The sequence below is a fragment of the Oncorhynchus kisutch genome, linkage group LG9 (assembly GCF_002021735.2).
Source record: "Oncorhynchus kisutch isolate 150728-3 linkage group LG9, Okis_V2, whole genome shotgun sequence".
Classification (NCBI taxonomy): domain Eukaryota; kingdom Metazoa; phylum Chordata; class Actinopteri; order Salmoniformes; family Salmonidae; genus Oncorhynchus; species Oncorhynchus kisutch.
Genome location: NC_034182.2, coordinates 4,186,622 through 4,207,720, shown reverse-complemented (window position 1 = coordinate 4,207,720; position 21,099 = coordinate 4,186,622). Strand labels below are relative to the sequence as shown.

The 21,099-nt window shown below is 46.2% G+C and overlaps 1 protein-coding gene across 9 annotated transcripts in view; it reads right to left on the bottom strand.

Annotated features, from left to right (window-relative positions):
• The window catches only part of magi2a (membrane associated guanylate kinase, WW and PDZ domain containing 2a), a 275,882-nt gene that overhangs the window by 73,116 nt on the left and 181,667 nt on the right, over positions 1-21,099 (bottom strand). For all 9 annotated transcript variants that reach the window (XM_031831557.1, XM_031831550.1, XM_031831551.1 and 6 more), the window contains exons 3-6: positions 11,913-12,032; positions 7,701-7,916; positions 4,106-4,337; positions 2,380-2,459 (exon numbers count right to left, since the gene is read on the bottom strand). In XM_031831557.1, the coding sequence (XP_031687417.1) occupies positions 2,380-2,459; positions 4,106-4,337; positions 7,701-7,916; positions 11,913-12,032 (648 nt within the window). The remainder of the gene's footprint in view (positions 1-2,379; positions 2,460-4,105; positions 4,338-7,700; positions 7,917-11,912; positions 12,033-21,099) is intronic.

Genomic DNA, 21,099 nt, shown 5'->3' with positions numbered 1-21,099 from the left:
TGATGAACTAGATCAGGGATGGGCAGTTTTGATAGGGGTGGGGCCACAAAAAATGTGAAGTCACCCATACTACCCCCTCACCCATATTGTGAGCAGAACATTTTAGTGGCCCCCCTTTTGACAGCGGAGATTTGTTTGTTTGTTTGTTTCAAAGAAAAGTGCAGTTCTACATATTTTGCCATGAAGCAGAGAGAAGATTTAGCAATTGTATAAGGATTTGTTATTTATGTTATTTCAGCTTTATTTAACCAGGTAGGCCAGTTGAGAACAAGTTCTCATTTACAACTGTGACCTGGCCAAGATAAAGCAAAGCAGAGTGACAGAAACAACAACACAGAGATCCACATGGGATAAACAAACGTACAAAAATCTACATTTCATGTAATTCTGCTCATTTTGACAGGAGGCAGAGGAAAATGAGCTGCTTGCCTCTAAACTAACCTAGCAATCACATTTTTTTGCTGACATTGACTGACAATCAGTGACTGACATAAGAGAAAAAGTGATCTGAGGGCTTCAAAAGGGAGGCTGCCAGTTGCCCATCCTTGAACTATGGTGGTTTCCTGGGATTCATCTTCCTAAGACATTCTCTTGTTTCCTCTTTCTTGTCATCTTCCAAATTGGTCAACTATCTTCCTGTCTCCTTCATTCTCCTGCTTATATTTTGGATGGCCTCAGAATACTGGAGCCCTACTGTCTGTGTATATACAGTATGTGTGTGTGTGTGTGGGGGGGGGGGGTGATTGTGAGAAAAACTGTGGCTGTGTGAGTAAGTGTTTATCAGACAGACATGATTGACTAAGCTGGGCTCAGATAGGATGATTCACTCCACAAATGAGACCTTATCTTGAACCTGCTGACTGTCTATGTGTCTGATATGAGCTCCATTCTCCTCAGCCTGACTGTCTCTGTGTCTGATATGAGCTCCATTCCCATCTGCCTGACTGTCTCTGTGTCTGATATGACCTCCATTCCCCTCCACCTTACAATGCTGCTATACCCCTGTCTACTACTCAACACATAAATCTTACCCAGATGAGGGAGAGATAGAGATAATGAGAGAGATAGAGCAGGGAGAGAGAAGGGGTGATAGGAGAAAGATGGAGGGTGAGACTGATGGGGAAGATAGAGCAGGAGATGGGACAAGATGGAGATAATGAGACAGGGGAACAGAGCAATGAGTGTGAGAAAAAGAGAGGTAGAAGAAGAGAAAAAAAGAAGAGTGAGAGAGAGAGGGAAGACAGAGTGGGAGACAGAGGGGGAAGACAGAGTGGGAGACATAAAGGGAGAGAGAGAGGGAAGACAGAGTGGGAGACAGCTGGGAGAGAGAGAGAGAGAGAGAGAGAGAGGGAAGACAGAGTGGGAGACAGCTGGGAGAGAGAGAGAGAGAGAGAGAGAGAGAGTGGGAAGACAGAGTGGGAGACAGCTGGGGAAGAGAGAGTGGGAGACATATGAGAGAGAGAGAGAGAGAGAGGGGGAAGACAGAGTGGGAGACAGATGAGAGAGAGAGAGAGAGAGAGAGAGAGAGAGAGAGAGAGAGAGAGAAGACAGAGTGGGAGACAGATGAGAGAGAGAGAGAGAGAGAGAGAGAGAGAGAGAGAGACGAGAGAGAGAGAGACGAGAGAGAGAGACGAGAGAGATCGAGTGTGAGAGGGGCTTCAGGGTTGGAGAGATAGAGGATTCGGCTTCAGACTCCCGCGCTATCAATGCCGGAGATCACTCAAAAGCACATTGCTGAATGGAGAAAAATTAGCAAGATTTTTCATGATGCAAAAACATCCTATTCCTCACCTCATGGTCATAGGCTGTATCTCTTCTGCAATGCTATATTACTGCATAGCCTCTTCTTTCCCCATCAGTCTCCTTACTCTTCCTCTCTTAGTCAAACCATCTGAATGACACTCTCTCTCCTTCCGCCCTGCTGCCTGTTTGTGCGTCAGTGTGTGTATGTGTGTGTGTTTGTGTCTGTGTATGTAGTGTCCATTCTGTGGTGGTGCATAGCTCCCTACTCCCAGTGGGGGATAAAGAGGTCTCTGTTAACCACCCTACCCACTCCCCCAGTCCCTCTACAGGGGCTAAAAGTAGCACCATCTCCACACAGGTCAGGTAACAGAACACGGTTATAAAGACACTGTACACATCTACAAGACCCAGACAAGGACCCCAAATAAACCACTGTCCTCAGTGACTGATGACTATTCATATATAATGGTATACGGCAACATCCATCATTTCAGGTCTCGGATCAAAACACTGAAGATATTGCAAACCGCCATCAGACGATGAAGCGATACTAATGATTTGGACCCAAAAAGGAATTCAGGTTTTACGGGAGAGAGTTGAGAGACTTTGAGAGAGCGAGAGAAGAGAGACACTTACCGTCCTCTTTGCATTCTTCTGGTGGCTTCGCCTTCTTCGCCAGCCGCGGGTCCAGCCACGACGTCGTCTTGGTGTTGTGGCTTGACAAGAGAGAAAAGGAGAGACAGTGACAGGAAGAGAGAGAGAGCCAGTGAGGGAGGAGATTCTCAATTCAGCATCATTTCAGAGAAAAAGAGACGTTCCCCTGTGTGCCCACCCTCTAAACTGTCTGTCGAGAAGAAAAACCCCTTTAGGTTAACAAAATGGCAATCGATACTTTTAATTTGCACACTGTTTCTCATTAGTGCAGGGAAGGATGGAGGGATGGCGGGAGAAGGGGAGAGGTGTGAGTGATAGAGCTGAACAGCTGTGGGCTTGGCAGGATCAACACTGCGGGCTGTAAAACTGGACTGTGATCAGATGAGAGGCGGTGCCAAGGAAACTTCAATGGATCTCTTTATCGCATCTGAGGACATAATGCCCTCCCTTGAAGACGATGACAGGACAAGAGGGGGAAGGGAGGGAGGGAAACGTGGCTACAGGAAAGCGGGACAAGCTGCCGAAAAAAGCACTACTGGAAAATCTCAGGTGATGAAATGCCCCTTCCTCTCTCTCGCTCTCTCTCATAACACTATCTCTTCACGCACCTCTCCCTTTCCCACTTTCCCTCATTTTTCCTTTGGATTCTGCCTTTCAATCTCTTCCCACCCCTCTCTCTTTCCCACTTTCCCTTCCTCCTTCTCCCTCTCTTTCTATCTCTCCCTGTCTTCCCCTGTATCTCTCTCTCTCTCTCTCTGAGGATTCTGGATAAACAAATTGATCGAATCTGGAGACAAATCAAAGGGAGCCATCCGGTTGGCATCTGGTACCGCCTTGGCACCGCATCATTTACTTTCCCCAAAACGTACAGCTACAAATTCGGCGGCTAAACGCGTTAGCACACAACGTTCCAGATTGATTCATCTAGATGTAGGAACACACAGGGCCTGGGTGGGTGAGACATACGGAGACCTAGTCTAGTCTGCAGTGGGTGGAATTAACAGTCTGCCTCTGTGGAGGAGAGGATACACAAGAAGTATGTGACCGGCTGACTGGCTGGCTGACCGGCTGACCGACTGGGTAACTGACCGGCTGACTGACTGGCAGACAACTACATTAAAACTAACCCTGCTGGATGTTTTCTCTGCTACTCTATTATACGACACAATGAAAGGCAGTCCTCTGGGAATCGGTTGATGTTTCTGTCACATAAATTCGAACGATTGTTAATTTCCAAAAGGATTCTGTAATAACCTGCCTATTGACTGATGGACACACACAGACAGGAACGTACACACTCACACAGTCAGAAGACGTTTAAATATTAATCCAATGTAAGAGAAAGACAACTCACCTCTACAATTATATTGTAGCAGTAAAAATCTAACAGGTCCAATGAAGATCTGTTGTAAAATAGCTCCAATACAGCTGGCCACACGGAACAATAGAATTCATTACCGTGGGAGTGAGTGTTCTTGTGTGTGTGTGTGTGTGTGTGCATGTGAAAGCTGCTTAAAATACTTGGGCAACTTTTACCTTCTATTCTCCCTGGCGAAACATTGCATGGACAAGAACATCTAAATCTCATGACAACAACAGTCAACTATTTGGCTGCTGTTGGCTGTCTGTTTGTGTGTGTGCTTGCGTGTGTGTGTGTGTGTGCATTGGGATAATTTGACGCCGTTCTCTTCAGCGCACAGACACTTACTCGATAAAGTACACCTCTCCCTTCTCTGTGTAGGCCATCTCCCAGTTCTCTGGCAGGGGGCCAAGCTCACTCTCATTCTCATCTGGCTTGGGGGGCAACTTGGCTAGCTCGCCCCCCTCCTCCTGGGGGACCTCGTTGTTAGGGGTGGTGGGGGTCTCTGTGGGGGGACAGGTCTGGGTGGGGACGTCCCCCGAGGAGACATCTGTACTCTTGTCTTCATGTTCACTGGACTCTGAGAAGGAGAAGTGAATGACAGGTGAGTCAGAGCTGATATTACTACTGGAGGAACAGGGGAGGGAAGAGAGGAGGAGGGAAGAGGAGAGGGGAGAGAGGAGGAGGGATGGGGAGAGTTGAGAGGGGAGGAGGGAAGGGGAGAGTTGAGAGGGGAGGAGGGAAAGGTAGAAGTGAGAGAGGAGGAGGGAAGGGTAGAGGGGAGAGGGGAAGAGGAGAGGGGAGAGATGAGGAGTCAAGGGGAGAGGGGAGGGGAGGAGGGAAGGGTAGAGGGGAGGGGAGAGGGAGAGTGAAGGGGAGAGGGAGAGGGGAGGAGGGAAGGTGAGAAGGGAGAGAGGAGGAGGGATGGGGAGAGTTGAGAGGGGAGGAGGGAAAGGGGAGGGGAGAGGAGGGAAGGGTAGAAGGGAGAGAGGAGGAGGGAGCGGGGAGAGGGGGCAGCGTGATTGAGTGCCAAGGAAAAAGAGATGGAACGAGATAAAAAGAAAGATAGAGAGGATTTCAAATAGGGAGAGGGTGGCAATTACACACGGACAGAAATAGAGAGATAGACAGACAGATAAAGAGAGCGAGCAAGAGAGAGTAAGGATACCGAGCAGAGAGAGATGGAGAGTGATTGAAAGAGAGAGGGAAATAGACAGAGAGAGCAGAGTGAGAGAGGTGGCAGGCAGAGGGGATTGAGAGAAAGTGGAGCTGATGATGTGTCCTAGTTTGAGTTGTGGCGCTTGGTTGGGCCGTCCCAGAGGACAGCCACAGCAGCAGGCAGAGGTAGGGAGGGAGAGCTCATCTATGGAGCTATCTGCTCACATCATACGGCCTGCTCTATCGATCTCTCTCTCTTTCACTCTCTCCCTTTCCCCCAACCTGTATATGCACTGTCCATACACTCAGTAACAGAAAACTACAGTGCAGCTCTAGGCTGAATACTCGACATCGAATCTTTCCCAGCTTTGTTCACATAGCCCAATGAATTACTGTGAGAAAGTACAGCAACATGAAACTACTCCAGTCCTGTAGTTCAAGTGCATTTATATGAGTTACCTGACCAGATCATTAGACTACTCCAGTCCTATAGGTCAACGGCATTTACAGTGCCTTGCAAAAGTATTGACGTTTTTGTATTTTAGTGTATTACAATCTGTAATTTAAATAGATTTTTATTTGGATTTCATGTAATGGACATACACAAAATAGTCCAAATAGTCCAACTGAAAAGTTGTATTCCCCTCCTTTCCTATGAAGCCCCTAATTAAGACCTGGTTCAACCAATTACCTTCAGAAGTCACATCATTAGTTCAATAACGTCCACCTGTGTGCATTCTAAGTGTCACATGATCTGTCACATGATCTTAGTATATATACACCTATTCTGAAAGGCCCCAGAGTCTGGGGGTACCACCAAGCAAGCAGCACCATGAAGACCAAGGAGCTCTCCAAACAAGTCAGGGACAAAGTTGTGGAGAAGTACAGATCAGTGTTGGGTTATAAAAAAATATCAGAAACTTTGAACATCCCACGGGCGCCGTAAAATCCATTATAAAAAAATTGAAAGAATATGGCACCACAACAAACCTGCCAAGAGAGGGCCGCCCACCAAAGCTCATGGACCAGGCAAGGAGGGCATTAATCAGAGAGGCAAACAAAGAGACCAAAGATAACCCTGAAGGAGCTGCAAAGTATCTGTCCATAGGACCACTTTAAGCCGTACACTCCACAGAGCTGGGCTTTACGGAATAGTGGCCAGAAAAAAAGCCATTGCTTAAAGAACATTTGGTGTTCGCCAAAAGGCATGTGGGAGACTCCCCAAACATACGGAAGAAGGTACTCTGGTCAGATTAGACAAACTTAGCTTTTTGGCCATCAAGGAAAACACTATGCCTGGCGCAAACCCAACACCGCTCATCACCGCGAGAACACCATGTTTTTCATTGGCAGGGACTGGGAAACTGGTCAGAATTGAAGGAATGATGGATGGCGCTAAAGACAGGGACATTCTTGAGGGAAATCTGTTTCAGTCTTCCAGAGATTTGAGATTGGGACGGAGGTTCACCTTCCAGCAGGACAATGACCCTAAGCATACTGCTAAAGCAACACTCAAGTGGATTAAGGGGAAACATTTAAATGTCTTGGAATGGCCTAGTCAAAGCTCAGACCTCAATCCAATTGAGAATCTGTGGTATGACTTAAAGATTGCTGTACACCAGCAGAACCCATCCAACTTAAAGGAGCTGGAGCAGTTTTACCTTTAAGAATGGGCAAAAATCCCAGTGGCTAGATGTGCCAAGCTTATAGAGATATACCCCAAAAGACTTGCAGCTGTAATTGCTGCAAAAGGTGGCTCTACAAAGTATTGACTTTCTGGGGGGTGAATAGTTATGCATGCTCAAGTTCTGTGTTTTTGTCTTATTTCTTTCACAATAAAAAATATTTAGCATCTTGAAAGTGGTAGGCATGTTGTGTGAATCAAATGATACAAGCCCCGCCAAAAATCTATTTTAACTGCAGGTTGTGTAATGCAACAGAATAGGAACAATGCCAAGGGGGTTGAATACTTTTGCAAGCCACTGTATATGGCCTACCTGACCAGAACATACAGTATAATGAATAGGTTGATCAATAATAATGGATTGCATATATAATGTAAAGCCATTTTCGAAAGGTCTCAAAAGGTTTTACTAAATAACTACCGCAACAGTGTCATTTATTTTTACATTAAGAAATGTCAAGTCAAAATGAATGATACTATTTTGTTTCATGGCTTACATAGGGTTTCTCCGTTTTTATATTAAGTTAGACAGCCAGCATCTTTGCTCCTAGTTGAGAGTAATGACTGTGATGTGGCTTGCATTGATCCAGTAAATCTGCTTAGTGGAACCCCACGCTTGATTTGATCACAGCCTCCAGGCGATGTTTCTCTGTGTCGGCGCGGGGGGGGGGGGGGGGGGGGGGGGTGGAATCTAGCCTCTGGCTATGTGACGTAGACTAAGTGTACTGTGATCTGATATAATGACTGGGAGATGGGATACAGTGTAAAGCTGTTGTCTCTGAACACTATCAGTTCTGCTCCATAGGATGCTTGCGGGATGTACTCATGCTATTTACAGGCACTAGAACTCTCCAGTTTTTCATTTAGACTATCTATGATGATGATGCTGATGATCTGAGCTCCCTGGGAAGAGCTCCCTGTAGGCAGTTATTGTATGGGCCTGACTGAGAGTCGGTTGCTATGATGTAACCTAGACGATAGACTGCTGCTATGTTGTCTGATCAGATCCCAGGGATCGGTGGTATCTCATTTTGGCTGTGAACTTGTTGTCATGACGAGGATCTATTGTTGCACAACACTATGTCTGCGTTGGAACCTAACCTGGGGTGATGCCATTGCCGTTGCCATTGACAACGGGCCTCTCCTCTTCCTCATCCTCGGGTGGCTCGATGCCGGCCTTCTCCATGTTGCTGACCGACTTGTTCCGTTTCCTCTTCCCCTTGGAGCTGGGTCGGGCGCCCGGCAGGAGCTGATCTGTTACATTTAGCAGCAGAGGGCTGGGCTCGCACGGGGGCTTGGGGGTACCGTAATAGTTCTCTAGAGAAGGAAGGAAGGAATACTTCACATTAATGATCATTTTATATACTTAGTCAGTTATACACACATCATGTTATACTCAGGTGCTGTTGGGTGAGGTTAAAGAATCAAAATGGCCAATGTGACAGACTGACATTTGAACTTAGGTCTCTCCATGAGACAGTGTTAGCCCCATGAGACTGTGTTAGTCCCCCATGAGACAGTGCTAAACCCCATGAGACTGTGTTAGTCCCCATGAGAATGTGCTCTCCACTGGGATTCTCTGCCTCTAACACTATTACAGGGGCTGAGTCACTGACTTACTGGTGCTCTTCCATGCCGCCCCTAGAAGGGGGGTGTATCACTTGAGTGGGTTGAGTCACTGACGTGATCTTCCTGTCTGGGTTGGTGCCACCCCCCCCCCCGGCGGAGATCTTTGTGGGCTATACTCTGCCTCGTCTCAGGATGGTAAGTTGGCGGTTGAAGATATCCCTCCAGTGGTGTGGGGGCTATGCTTTGGCAAAGTGTGTGGGGTTATATCCTGCCTGTTTGGCCATGTCCGGGGGTATCATCGGATGGGGCCACAGTGTCTCCTGACCCCTCCTGTCTCAGCCTACAGTATTTATGCTGCAGTAGTTAATGTATTGGGGGGCTAGGGTCAGTCTGTTACATCTAGAGTATTTCACCTGTCCTATCCGGTGTCCTGTGTGAATGTAAGTATTTTCTCTCTCTCTGTACCAAAGGACCGAGACACACATTCAGGAGTTGAACCTCAAGTCACATGGGTGAGCAGTGAGCACTGCCACTGTACAAACCTGCTTAATATGCAACACGCCTGAGTTTTGGACACATTTTGTGTGCCTTTGATGATACGTTTATAAAAAGATTTGCTTGGATGTTTTTCTCCCCTTGTTTCAAGTTAATATTCAAGCGCCAAAGTAGGGATCACAGTAGACACACAGGCACAAACGGAACATTAAATTAAACTGTCTATTTAAAGGGAAATATATTGTAAAATGAAATACCGAAAGAGAGTGAGAAGGTCATGCGGGAAGATGATGTCATTATTACATAACCCAATGGGACCAGGAGCAGGAAGTGGAAGGTCAGTTGACGTCCTGGGAGTTAAAGTTCAAATAGTTCTCAAAAGTTCACACGGAAGTTTCAAGGCACGTCAAAGGGGAGGTACTCAAACACAGTCACACACTCCACAACACATATACCTACAAACACACCCACCCACATGACTTCATATTGGTAACTAAAGCCTGACACTGTCTGGCCCACACCCCAGGCATTTTCACTAACATCACTGTTAGCCCTTTTGTGTCTGCTGGCACATCAGTGTTATCCACCAATCAATCAATCACTAAACCATGCACAGATTCCTAGTGATTGAGTGAGTGTGCGTGTGTTGTAAATAAATAAAGAAGAAGCATGTCTCTCTCTGGCCTCAGTGCTCTGTGTGGTCTCCCAGTCTGTCTCCCCATTGGCGGAGTCTCCAGGTCCCAGCATGCAGCGCGTTTCTGGGTTCGTTCTGAACGTGCTCCCCTGGGCTCCTCCTCGCTGATGCTTTCACACATCGCCCACTCTGATCCTCCAGCCCCTGAGTCTGCTAAGATCTCCTCCACACACACAGGCATGCACACATGCAAACATCCCTTGCTACAGCTTTAGCCCAGAGATACCTGGCAAAGTCCTGAGACAGCGGATGTCCTTGTTAAGCTGATGTGAGATCTGATGAAATGTTTGAGCTCTACTCTCTGTAAACAAGGTGTGAAATGGACTGGGGGAGATATGATGTTGCCACGGCAAAGGAACCTAGTTTCCTCGAGAGCAGGCTTCAAGGCATTGCCTCTCCAATGGAGATTAGGTTCTGTAGCTAGAGAGGGTTTCTATGAGAGTGAGATTATCCTGCACCTTTCAGTGGTGCCTTCAGTACTTCTGGAGGAGAACCCAGACACCCAAATATATTTTGAAAATCCAATGAGATTATTCTAATCCTGTGGATTAAGTATTAAAATGATGAACCCCAACAACACGTATGCTGCAGACAGTGTAGGACCATGGAGAAAATAGTAGCTGGAAAGTCCTATGTAAGTTTGTATCTCAGATATTTGCTGTGGTTACAAAAAGGCCCTGTGAATTTTTGTTTGCATTTCTGAGGACACCGTGAGTGACTCAAATTAAAATGAGAGAACATTGCTGTAAAAAAAAAAAGCTAATCGAACGGAAAGGCTTAAAACCACAGACTATTTTACCCTGCTGCTGCCTAAAATCTAAAAGCAATTTCAGTCAGACTTTCCGGGAAATCAAATCTAAAATGCACAAAACAGCATGCCGCATTCTTCAAACATTCCTAGACAAACTGAAGACAACCTCCAGTAGTATGCTACAATGCTAAATTAGTTGCATACCTTACTATTAGCTAAATGAAAGCCAAGAGACACACTGACCCATCCCCTGACCTTCCCAAGCAAGGCTTTTGTAATGATGAAAATCCAACACTGTGGATAACATTAACCTGGCAGTGTAGGACCTGACAGCCAGATTGTATCAGCTTGAGATGACTTTTCTCTGCCTTCCTCACACAAAAGAAAACAGTGATCTCTCCATCTCTTTAAGGGCTTTATTGGCATGGGAAGCATATGTTTACATTGCCAAAGCAGGGAAAATAGATAGAGGTCCTGGGGTTAAAGTACAAAAGGGAAAATAAATAAACATTAATATGGGTTGTATTTACAATGGTGGATGTTCTTCACTGGTTGCCCTTTTCTTGTGGCAACAGGTCACACATCTTGCTGCTGTGATGGCACACTGTGGTATTTCACCCAATAGATATGGGAGTTTATCAAAATTGGGTTTGCTTTTCCAGTTCTTTGTGGGTCTGTGTAATCTGAGGGAAATATGTGTCTCTAATATGGTCATACATTTGGCAAGTCAGTTTCCACCTCATTTTGTAGGCAGTGTACACATAGCCTGTCTTCTCTTGAGAGGCAGGTCTGCCTACGGCGGCCTTTCTCAATAGCAAGGCTATGCTCACTGAGTCTGTACATAGTCAAAGCTTTCCTTATTTTGGGTCAGTCAGTGGTCAGATATACTGCCACTGTTTACTCTGTGTTTAGGGCCAAATAGCTAGTTCTAGTTTGTTCTGTTTTTTTGTTAGTTCTTTCCAATGTATCAAGTAATTATATTTTGGTTTTCTCATGATTTTGTTGCTGTCCTGGGGCTCTGAGGGGTCTGTTTGTGTTTGTGAACTGTGTTTGTCTCTCTCTCTCTCTCTCTCTCTGCCTCTCTCCTTCTCTAATTGAGCATTACATATTAAAAAGGTAAATGATGGTGGTACAGCGGTGCAGTCACCGAGAAGAGAAGAAGGGTTCTCTCTACGGAAGACGACATCCTCGGAAAAGTGATACGCGGCCTCAATCGGAGAGAGATTCTAACATCGCTCCTGGCAACCAACCGTTAAATTGACCATCTGCAATTTATTTTTCTGTCATGACAGGCGCGAGGCTGAGCGGGAGGACTCGGCGAGGGAGCTGACATGGAGTTAATGCATTATCTGTGTGGTGGAGTCCCCTGTATCTGACAGAGTGGAGAGACAGTAGTTTAGTACACCCAGCACAGAGCCACACAGACCAGGGCAAATGGAGAGAAACTGGAATGAGTTGTGTTTATTCTGGAGCCATTAGGGCTCAGAGGAGAGCCAGCATGGAGGAGATAGCGGAGTGGAGAGGTGTAGTGCTGTTGTGGGGTGTGTGTGCGAGAGTGTGTTTTCTCCACTCTGATTAAAACAGCTTTTCTGTAATCTATGTTATGATGTCACAGTGATGTGTGAGAGCTGTCTAAATGCACACAACTCATTCTTCTCTGTCAGAGAGTGGAAGGATGGTGGATAAACAAGCAGCTACATAATACAATTATTCCAACAAGCAATTGAACAAAATCAGGAAAGGACCCCCCCCCCAAAAAAATAACCATGATACACCCCCACAAAAGCGAAAAGCTGTCTTTTACCTTCATAAGTTCCGCTCTCTAGTAAGGCTCCACTTTTCTCCAATTCCATAAACCGATCAACAGTCACAAAGTTGTAGTCCACCCCCGGGACCTCTCCTTCCTTGGGCTGCCTGGTTGTGCCTATCAGAGAGGAGAGGGGAGGAGCACAGTTACACAGTTACAATCAGGGAACTTACTAAGAAACTGTGTACACCTGCATACAGGAGATAGGAGCCGTCGCGACGTTACCTGAACGCCCATCTACAGCCCGCTAATCATTAGCTGTCTTATCGGCTGCTATCTGAATAGGTCTATCGGACAATTTTTCTTGGGTCACAACAACTATATCTATTTTGCCAATTGGATCCCCTCTACCACACGGAACCCCACTAATCTACCAACGGAAATGCACGAGGTGGCTAAAAACAGACATCCATCCTATGCTAGCTTGCTACCGATGACCCGGCTAGCTGTCTGATTCGCGGTTACCCCAACCAACCTCACTACTGACTGGACCCTTATGTTCACTCGACTAAACATGCCTCTCCTTAATGTCAATATGCCTTGTCCATTGCTGTTCTGGTTAGTGTTTATTGGCTTATTTCACTGTAGAGCCTCTAGCCCTGCTCATTATACCTGATCCAACTTTTCTAGTTCTACCACCCACACATGCGATGACATCACCTGGTTTCAATGATGAAAAAAATCATTGTTTCTAGAGACAATATCTCTCCCATCATCACTCAATACCTAGGTTTACCTCCACTGTATTCACATCCTACCATACCTTTGTCTGTACATTATACCTTGAAGCTATTTTATCGCCCCCAGAAACCTCCTTTTACTCTCTGTTCCAGACGTTCTAGACGACAAATTCTCATATCTTTTAGCCGTACCCTTATCCTACTCCTCCTCTGTTCCTCTGGTGATGTAGAGGTGAATCCAGGCCCTGCAGTGCCTAGCTCCACTCCTATTCCCCAGGCGCTCTCTTTTCTCTGACTTCTGTAACCGTAATAGCCTTGGTTTCATGCATGTTAACATTAGAAGCCTCCTCCCTAAGTTGTTGTATTCACTGCTTTAGCACACTCTGCCAACCCGGATGTTCTAACCGTGTCTGAATCCTGACTTAGGAAGACCACCAAAAATTCTGAAATCTCCATCGCTAACTACAATATTTTCAGACAAGATAGAACGGCCAAAGGGGGCGGTGTTGCAATCTACTGCAAAGATAGCCTGCAGAGTTCTGTCCTACTATCCAGGTCTGTACCCAAACAATTTGAACTTCTACTTTTTAAAATCCACCTCTCTAAAAACAAGTCTCTAACCGTTGCCGCCTGCTATAGACCACCCTCTGCTCCCAGCTGTGCTCTGGACACCAAATGTGAACTGATTGCCCCCCATCTATCTTCAGAGCTCGTGCTGCTAGGTGACATAAATTGGAACATGCTTAACACCCAAGCCATTTTACAATCTAAACTTGATGCCCTTAATCTCACACAAATTATCAATGAATCTACCAGGTACCACCCCAAAGCCATAAACATGGGCACCCTAATAGAAATCATCCGCACCAGCTTGCCCTCTAAATAAACCTCTGCTGTTTTCAACCAAGATCTCAGCGATCATTGCCTCATTGCCTGCATCCGTAATGGGTCAGCGGGCAAACAACCTCCACTCATCACTGTCAAACGCTCCCTGAAACACTTCAGCGAGCAGGCCTTTCTAATCGACCTGGCCGGGGTATCGTGGAAGGATATTGATCTCATCCTGTCAGTAGAGGATGCCTGGTTCTTTTTTTAAATGCCTTCCTAACCATCTTAAATAAGCATGCCCCATTCAAGAAATTTAGAACCAGGAACAGATGTAGCCCTTGGTTCTCTCCAGACCTGACTGCCCTTAACCAACACAAAAACATCCTATGGCGTTCTGCATGAGCATCGAACAGCCCCCGTGATATGCAACTTTTCAGGGAAGCTAGAAACAAATATACACAGGCAATTAGAAAAGCCAAGGCTAGCTTTTTCAAGCAGAAATTTGCTTCCTGCAACACAAACTCAAAAAAGTTCTGGGACACTAAGGTCCATGGAGAATAAGAACACCTCCTCCCAGCTGCCCACTGCACTGAGGATAGGAAACACTGTCACCACCGATAAATCCACTATAATTGAGAATTTCAATAAGCATTTTTCTACTGATGTTCTGAAAGAGCTGCAAACTCTGGACCCCTACAAATCAGCTGGGCTAGACAATATAGACTCTTTCTTTCTAAAATTATCTGACGAAATTGTTGCAACCCCTATTACTAGCCTGTTCAACCTCTCTTTCGTGTCGTCTGAGATTCCCAAAGATTGGAAAGCAGCTGCGGTCATCCCCCTCTTCAAAGAGGGGGGACACTCTTGACCCATACTGTATACAGACCTATATCTATTCTACCCTTTCTAAGGCCTTCGAAAGCCAAGTCAACAAACAGATTACCGACCATTTCGAATTCCACCATACCTTCTCCGCTATGCAATCTGGTTTCAGAGCTGGTCATGGGTGCACCTCAGCCACGCTCAAGGTCCTAAACGATATCTTAACTGCCATTGATAAGAAACAATACTGTGCAGCCATATTCATTGACCTGGCCAAGGCTTTCGACTCTGTCAATCTCCACATCCTCATCAGCAGACTCGATAGCCTTGGTTTCTCAAATGATTGCCTCACCTGGTTCACCAACTACTTCTCTGATTGAGTTCAGTGTGTCAAATCGGAGGGCGTGTTGTCCGGGCCTCTGGCAGTCTCTATGGGGGTGCCACAGGGTTCAATTCTTGGACCGACTCTCTTCTCTGTATACATCAATGATGTCGCTCTTGCTGCTGGTGAGTCTCTGATCCACCTCTATGCAGACGACACCATTCTGTATACTTCTGGCACTTCTATGGACACTGTGTTAACAACCCTCCAGACGAGCTTCAATGCCATACAACTCTCCTTCCGTGGCCTCCAACTGCTCTTAAATACAAGTAAAACTAAATGCATGCTCTTCAACCGATCGCTGCCTGCACTACTCTGGACGGTTCTGACTTAGAATATGTGGACAACTACAAGTACCTAGGTGTCTGGTAAGACTGTAAAGTCTCCTTCCAGACTCACATCAAACATCTCCAATACAAAGTTAAATCTAGAATTGGCTTCCTATTTCGCAACAAAGCATCCTTCACTCATGCTGCCAAACATACCCTTGTAAAACTGACCATCCTACCGATCCTCGACTTTGGCGATGTCATTTACAAAATAGCCTCCAATACCCTACTCAATAAATTGGATGCAGTCTATCACAGTGCCATCCGCTTTTGTCACCAAAGCCCCATATACTACCCACCACTGCAACCTGTATGCTCTCGTTGGCTGGCCCTCGCTTCATACTCGTCGCCAAACCCACTGGCTCCATGTCATCTACAAGACCCTGCTAGGTAAAGTCCCCCCTTATCTCAGCTTGCTGATCAACATAGTAGCACCCAACTGTAGCACGCGCTCCAGCAGGTATATCTCTCTGGTCACCCCCAAAACCAATTCTTCCTTTGTCCGCCTCTCCTTCCAGTTCTCTGCTGCCAATGACTGGAACGAACTACAAAAATCTCTGAAACTGGAGACTCATATCTCCCTCACTAGCTTTAAGCACCAGCAGTCAGAGCAGCTCACAGATTACTGCACCTGTACATAGCTCATCTATAATTTAGCCCAAACAACAACCTCTCCCCCTACTGTATTTATTTATTTATTTTGCTCCTTTGCACCCCATTATTTCTATCTCTACTTTGCACATGCTTCCACTGCAAATCTACCATTCCAGTGTTTTACTTGCTATATTGTATTTACTTCACCACAATGGCCTTTTTTTGGCCTTTACCTCCCTTATCTCACATCACTTGCTCACATTGTATATAGACTTATTTTTCTACTGTATTATTTACTGTTTTACTCCATGTGTAACTTTGTGTTGTTGTATGTGTCGAACTGCTTTGCTTTATCTTGGCCAGGTCGCAGTTGTAAATGAGAACCTGTTCTCAACTTGCCTACCTGGTTAAATAAAGGTTAAATAAATAAAATAAAATAAAGGGATACTTTGGGATTTTGGTTAATGAGTCAGATGAAGTCATGGATACCATTTTTATGTCGATGTGTCCATTATGAAGGAAGTTAGTGGTAGTTTTGCGAGCCAATGCTAGTTAGCTAATAAAACTCCCTTTAACGTCCTTCATACGAGACATACAAATGGAATGAAGTAGATAAAGGGCTTCATTGCCAAAATTCTGAAGTATCCCTTTGAAATCCTACTTTGAAAACCTCAGCATCTCATAAAGAATCAGAACAGAACGGCCGATTAAGGACAAGCTGACCCTGAATCAGTTACATTCATGTATTCTGAGTGGGTTGCACATTTGAATTCAACTGAATACTTAAGCCCTGTCCTTTGGGATGATGAGCGATGAGTCCTTCACTAGGTAACGTTACAGGAAGGTTTCAGCTGAGTGATGCAACTCCAACAAAGAGGAGAGAAATAAGTTCAATCTGCATGCAGAGTGTCAACACTTCTCAAAGACGGTAGACACAGAGCCTCTACACAACCTCACAGGGCTGCTGTCTACATGTTATCGTGAGTGAGACGAGAATGCTAGCCTGCTAAATTCTAACAGTGGCACCCTTTTAATCATGTTAGCATTAGCATAAGTGGCTAGTTCTCGACACATTTGCCAGTCGATTAAGAGCATTGGGCCAGTAACCGAAAGGTCGCTGGTTAGAATCTCAGAGCCAGGGCCTCCCGAGTGGCGCAGTGGTCTAAGGCACTGCATCACAGTGCTGGCTATTCCACTAGAAATTCTGGGTTCGAGTCCAGGCTCTGTCACAGCTGGCAGCGACCGGGAGACCCATGGGACTGCGCACAATTGGCCCAGCGCCGTCTGGGTTAGGGGAGGGTTTGGCTGGCAGGGATTTCCCATCGTGCACTAGCGACTCCTGTGGCGGGCCGGGCGCAGTGCACGCTGACACGGTCGCCAGGTGCACAGTGTTTCCTCCGACACATTGGTGCGGCTGGCTTCCGGGTTAAGTGGGCATTGTGTCAAGAAGCAGTACGGCTTGGTTGGGTCGTGTTTCGGAGGACGCACGGCTCTTACCCTTCGAGTCCATACGTTGACTGTTTCAAGACTGTAACGACCAATTGGATACCACGAAAAGGGGGTAAACGTTTTTTTATTTGTATAAGCAAGGCTCAAGGGCATAATTGCTCCTGTAAGTCACTCTGGATAAGAGAGTCTGCTAAATGATCCAAAAATCCCAAAATGTAAATCACATGTTTTACAAACTCTCTCTCCTAAGCATAGTGCATGTTTGAAAGACAGCTGTAATTTCCAGTCAGTGTTGTGTTGTGGAGGATAGGATGCTAAAGGTATATCAAGGTATAAATTAGTTCATAAACGCTCCTGCTAGTGCAGTGTGCTAATTAGCCTGTTCGAGCACCAGAGGTTAGGCTAATTGATGCTGGCTGTGATAGCTCCAAGGTACTCTATCCCTGAGGTGTTAAACAGCTTATTCTCATATCCGTGCTAACACTGCTGTAAAAGCCTGGCCTATGGCAGCATTTGGTGCTGGAGGAGCCTGGCATATGGCAGCCTTTGGTGCTGGATGAGCCTAAGGCAGCCTTTGGTGCTGGAAGAACCTGGCCTATGGCAGCCTTTGATACTGTAGAGTCTGGCATATGACATACTTTGGTGCTGGATGAGCCTAAGGCAGCCTTTGGTGCTGGAAGAATCTGGCCTATGGCAGCCTTTGATACTGTAGAGTCTGGCATATGGCAGCCTTTGATACTGTAGAGTCTGGCCTATGGCAGCCTTTGGTGCTGGAAGAGCCTGGCCTATGGCCGCTTTTGATACTGTAGAGCCTGGCCTATGGCAGCCTTTAGTGCTGGAAGAGCCTGGCCTATGGCAGCCTTTGGTGCTGGAAGAGCCTGGCCTATGGCAGCCTTTGGTGCTGGAAGAGCCTGGCCTATGGCCGCTTTTGATACTGTAGAGACTGGCCTATGGCAGCCTTTGGGTCTGTTCGATACATGTGGCATCAGACTGGCCCCAAAAGGCAGATTGAATTCCTGCTTCACTCAATACCAGTTCCATTAACACATTCCTCAAAAATGCCTAAATGCCTAGATTCCGAACTGCACCGCGAGGCTAGCGAGGGTAAGTGAGTGTGTGTCTGTTGAGTCAGACAGTTCATATGTCAGCGACACCATGTCACAAGATGATGCAGCCATGTGTGCCAACTTAGTCTGTTGCCACAAGCTCTTATCGCCTGTCACATGTCATTATACTGTAACAGCGGTGACAGGAGGTGCTGGATTGGTGAAAACTGAATGACCCCACGCCATTCTGTCACGACAGTCACAAGAGCTGTGAGATACTCTGTGCTTTTCTTCAGCAAGTCGATTTTGGACTCCGCCACCCTATCTCTCAACGCTGCTGACAGAGAGTCCAAGTGTGAAATAACGTAAAGAAAAGCAAATGACTCCACCAAGGCCATTAAAGCCCTTGCCAATGTTGTCTTAACGCTCAATGTTGATGAATCTGTCCTTAGATGGGAAAAGCAAACCGCTGGAGATTTCAACAGATACCATGCAACGGAAAACCTAAATCCTCTCAAGAGTTCAGCATCAACATCAAACCATGGTGCTCCACATCAAAACACACCAGGCAGAGAGAGTTCTAGGTGAGGGTTGAGAGAGGAGTGGAAGGGGGCTGGTTTAGGGGCGTGAGGATGGCACATCTGAGCCATGTTGATATGTGGTGAGGAGAGGAGATGCTAGTGAACACACATACAGTGTGTGTGTGTGTGTGTGTGTGTGTGTGTGTGTGTGTGTGTGTGTGTGTGTGTCTACGTGTGAGATACACTATGGCACTTCCAGTGCTACCCTGCATGAGGCCTGCGTAATGACAACAGATTACACCTCCCGACAGCGCTACAGAACGGCCGACACACAGCACAACACTTCAAAAGGAACCTTTGATGTCACGGAACTACTGTATAATTAGCAGCGTCTTCCAGTGGGGGACTTTTCTGTGGCGACACGTTCTAATAGAAGCAACCGATAAGGCATGAAAGTGGTTTTTATGTACTGTCAGAGTTCTGGGTCATCTGTTAGATTTGACATTATTGTAACATCCAAGCTGGTTTAAGAGAGACATTTGTCTATAAAAAGTCACTGGCACAGCAGAGAGATGTCCATAAAACGTCCACAGAAATTGCTTTCCAACCGTAACTCTTTTCGGAGTCCCCATTTATAGATCCAATACAAATATTAGCATTATAAAAGGTGCGAGCATCTACGAGCATGCTCTGTGATACGGTAAGAACTGTATGCCCTCTCCTCTTCCGTCTCTGCCAACCCTTCTTGGTCACCTGTGCTACATGTGACCAGTGACCCCAACATATAGTTCCCTCTAGTGGACAAACAAGTTCAAATAACCATTGACAGACAACATATACAATGAGATATAAACAGGCCAAAACGGCCCCTATGGTTTGCCATTTAGACATCACCACTTAGCATGATGGAGCATACACTTGCATACGCGGTAACACATCCTCGATAGACTAACGGTTCTCCTTCCCTAGTCACTGATCTAAGAAGCCTATATTTATCTGTAATTTACAAAAGCCCCATTGGTATACATTTACAATAAAGTAAGACCGCATACCAAATCAATCAAAATGACATACTGTAGGTGCATTGCCCCTAGTGGGTATTTTCAAGGCTGTTCCCATGGGCATTTGGGCACCTAGGGCATTTCTAGAGTGCTGATAATTTACACTAAAGCTGTGTATTGTTGTGCTGTACAGGAAATGCTTTTTCATGTTCAACAAACATCCTACTTGTTAATCTCTTGTTCGGTGGGGGGTGAAGCAAGGAGAGAGAGAGAAAGAGAGAGAGAGTGTGAGTGAGTGAGTGAGTGAGTGAGTGAGTGTGAGAGTGAGTGTGAGAGTGAGTGTGAGAGTGTGAGAGTGAGTGTGAGAGTGAGAGTGTGAGAGTGAGAGTGAGAGTGAGTGTGAGAGTGAGAGTGTGAGAGTGAGTGTGAGAGTGTGAGAGTGAGAGTGAGTGTGAGAGTGAGTGTGAGAGTGAGAGTGTGAGAGTGAGAGAAAGAAAGAAAGAAGGAAAGTAAGAAAAAAAGAAAGAGAGAGAGAGAGTGAGTGAGTGAACACAGACCATTCATCAGAGGGGAAGCCAGGATTTTCACTGGAGCAATCTGCAAACAATGCCGAGAATAACACAAACAGATTACCAGAGATAACTGTGGCGGATACCCAGCTATTTGTCCCGCGGTATTACGCTGTAATGACTCAGAAGCGGCTGTCGTCTTTCCACGTACAAAATGTTCCCTGGAACTCCCGGGGAGCGGAGAGAGGAGTAGGGTATGAGAGAATAAGGGATAGCGATAGAGAAAACAATAATGATGTCTGAACATCTCTTCCTCTCAGCTGAGAAAGGAGAGAGGGAGAGGGAGAGGAGGAGAGAGAGAGAGAGAGAGAGTGAAGGGTCTGTGAGGAGAAGGCGTGGAGATGAAGCATGTATCACGGAGTAGACTAGAGTTGCAGCGTGGGCAGTAGAGCTGCCGGCCAGCCAGGCCTCTTCTACTCTCCCATCTCTCCCTACACTGCAGTTATATCCATCCATAGGGTTTCATAGCCAGGGGCCATTAGATCAGCTCTTAACACATCCAGCTTAGTACCATTGTCCAGTAATGGATCCTGGGTCAGGGCATCTAGCCTGCCTCGTTTGAAATCCAAACCCATTCAACAATGCACTTCAGTGGAATAAATGTACCCAGCCAGAAGGGCAGCCATCTGCGCATTGCACTTCATATGTCATGCATTAGCATGACCCTTAAGTATATCTACACTGTTTAACATCGCTGATTGGCAGAGGCATCGGTAACTGGATCACAACTATGTGAATCCATGTGTGTCCCAAATGGTACCCTATTCCCTATATAGTGTACTACTTTAGACCAGGGAACTATTCCCTATATAGTACACTACTTCTTACCAGGGCCCTATTCCCTATATAGTGCACTACTTTAGACCAAGGCCCACTGGGCCCATAGGGCTCTGGTCAAAAGAAATGCACTACATCGCAGCCCACGACAGTTAAATGAGTGTGTCAGACCATCTGCAAGTGGAA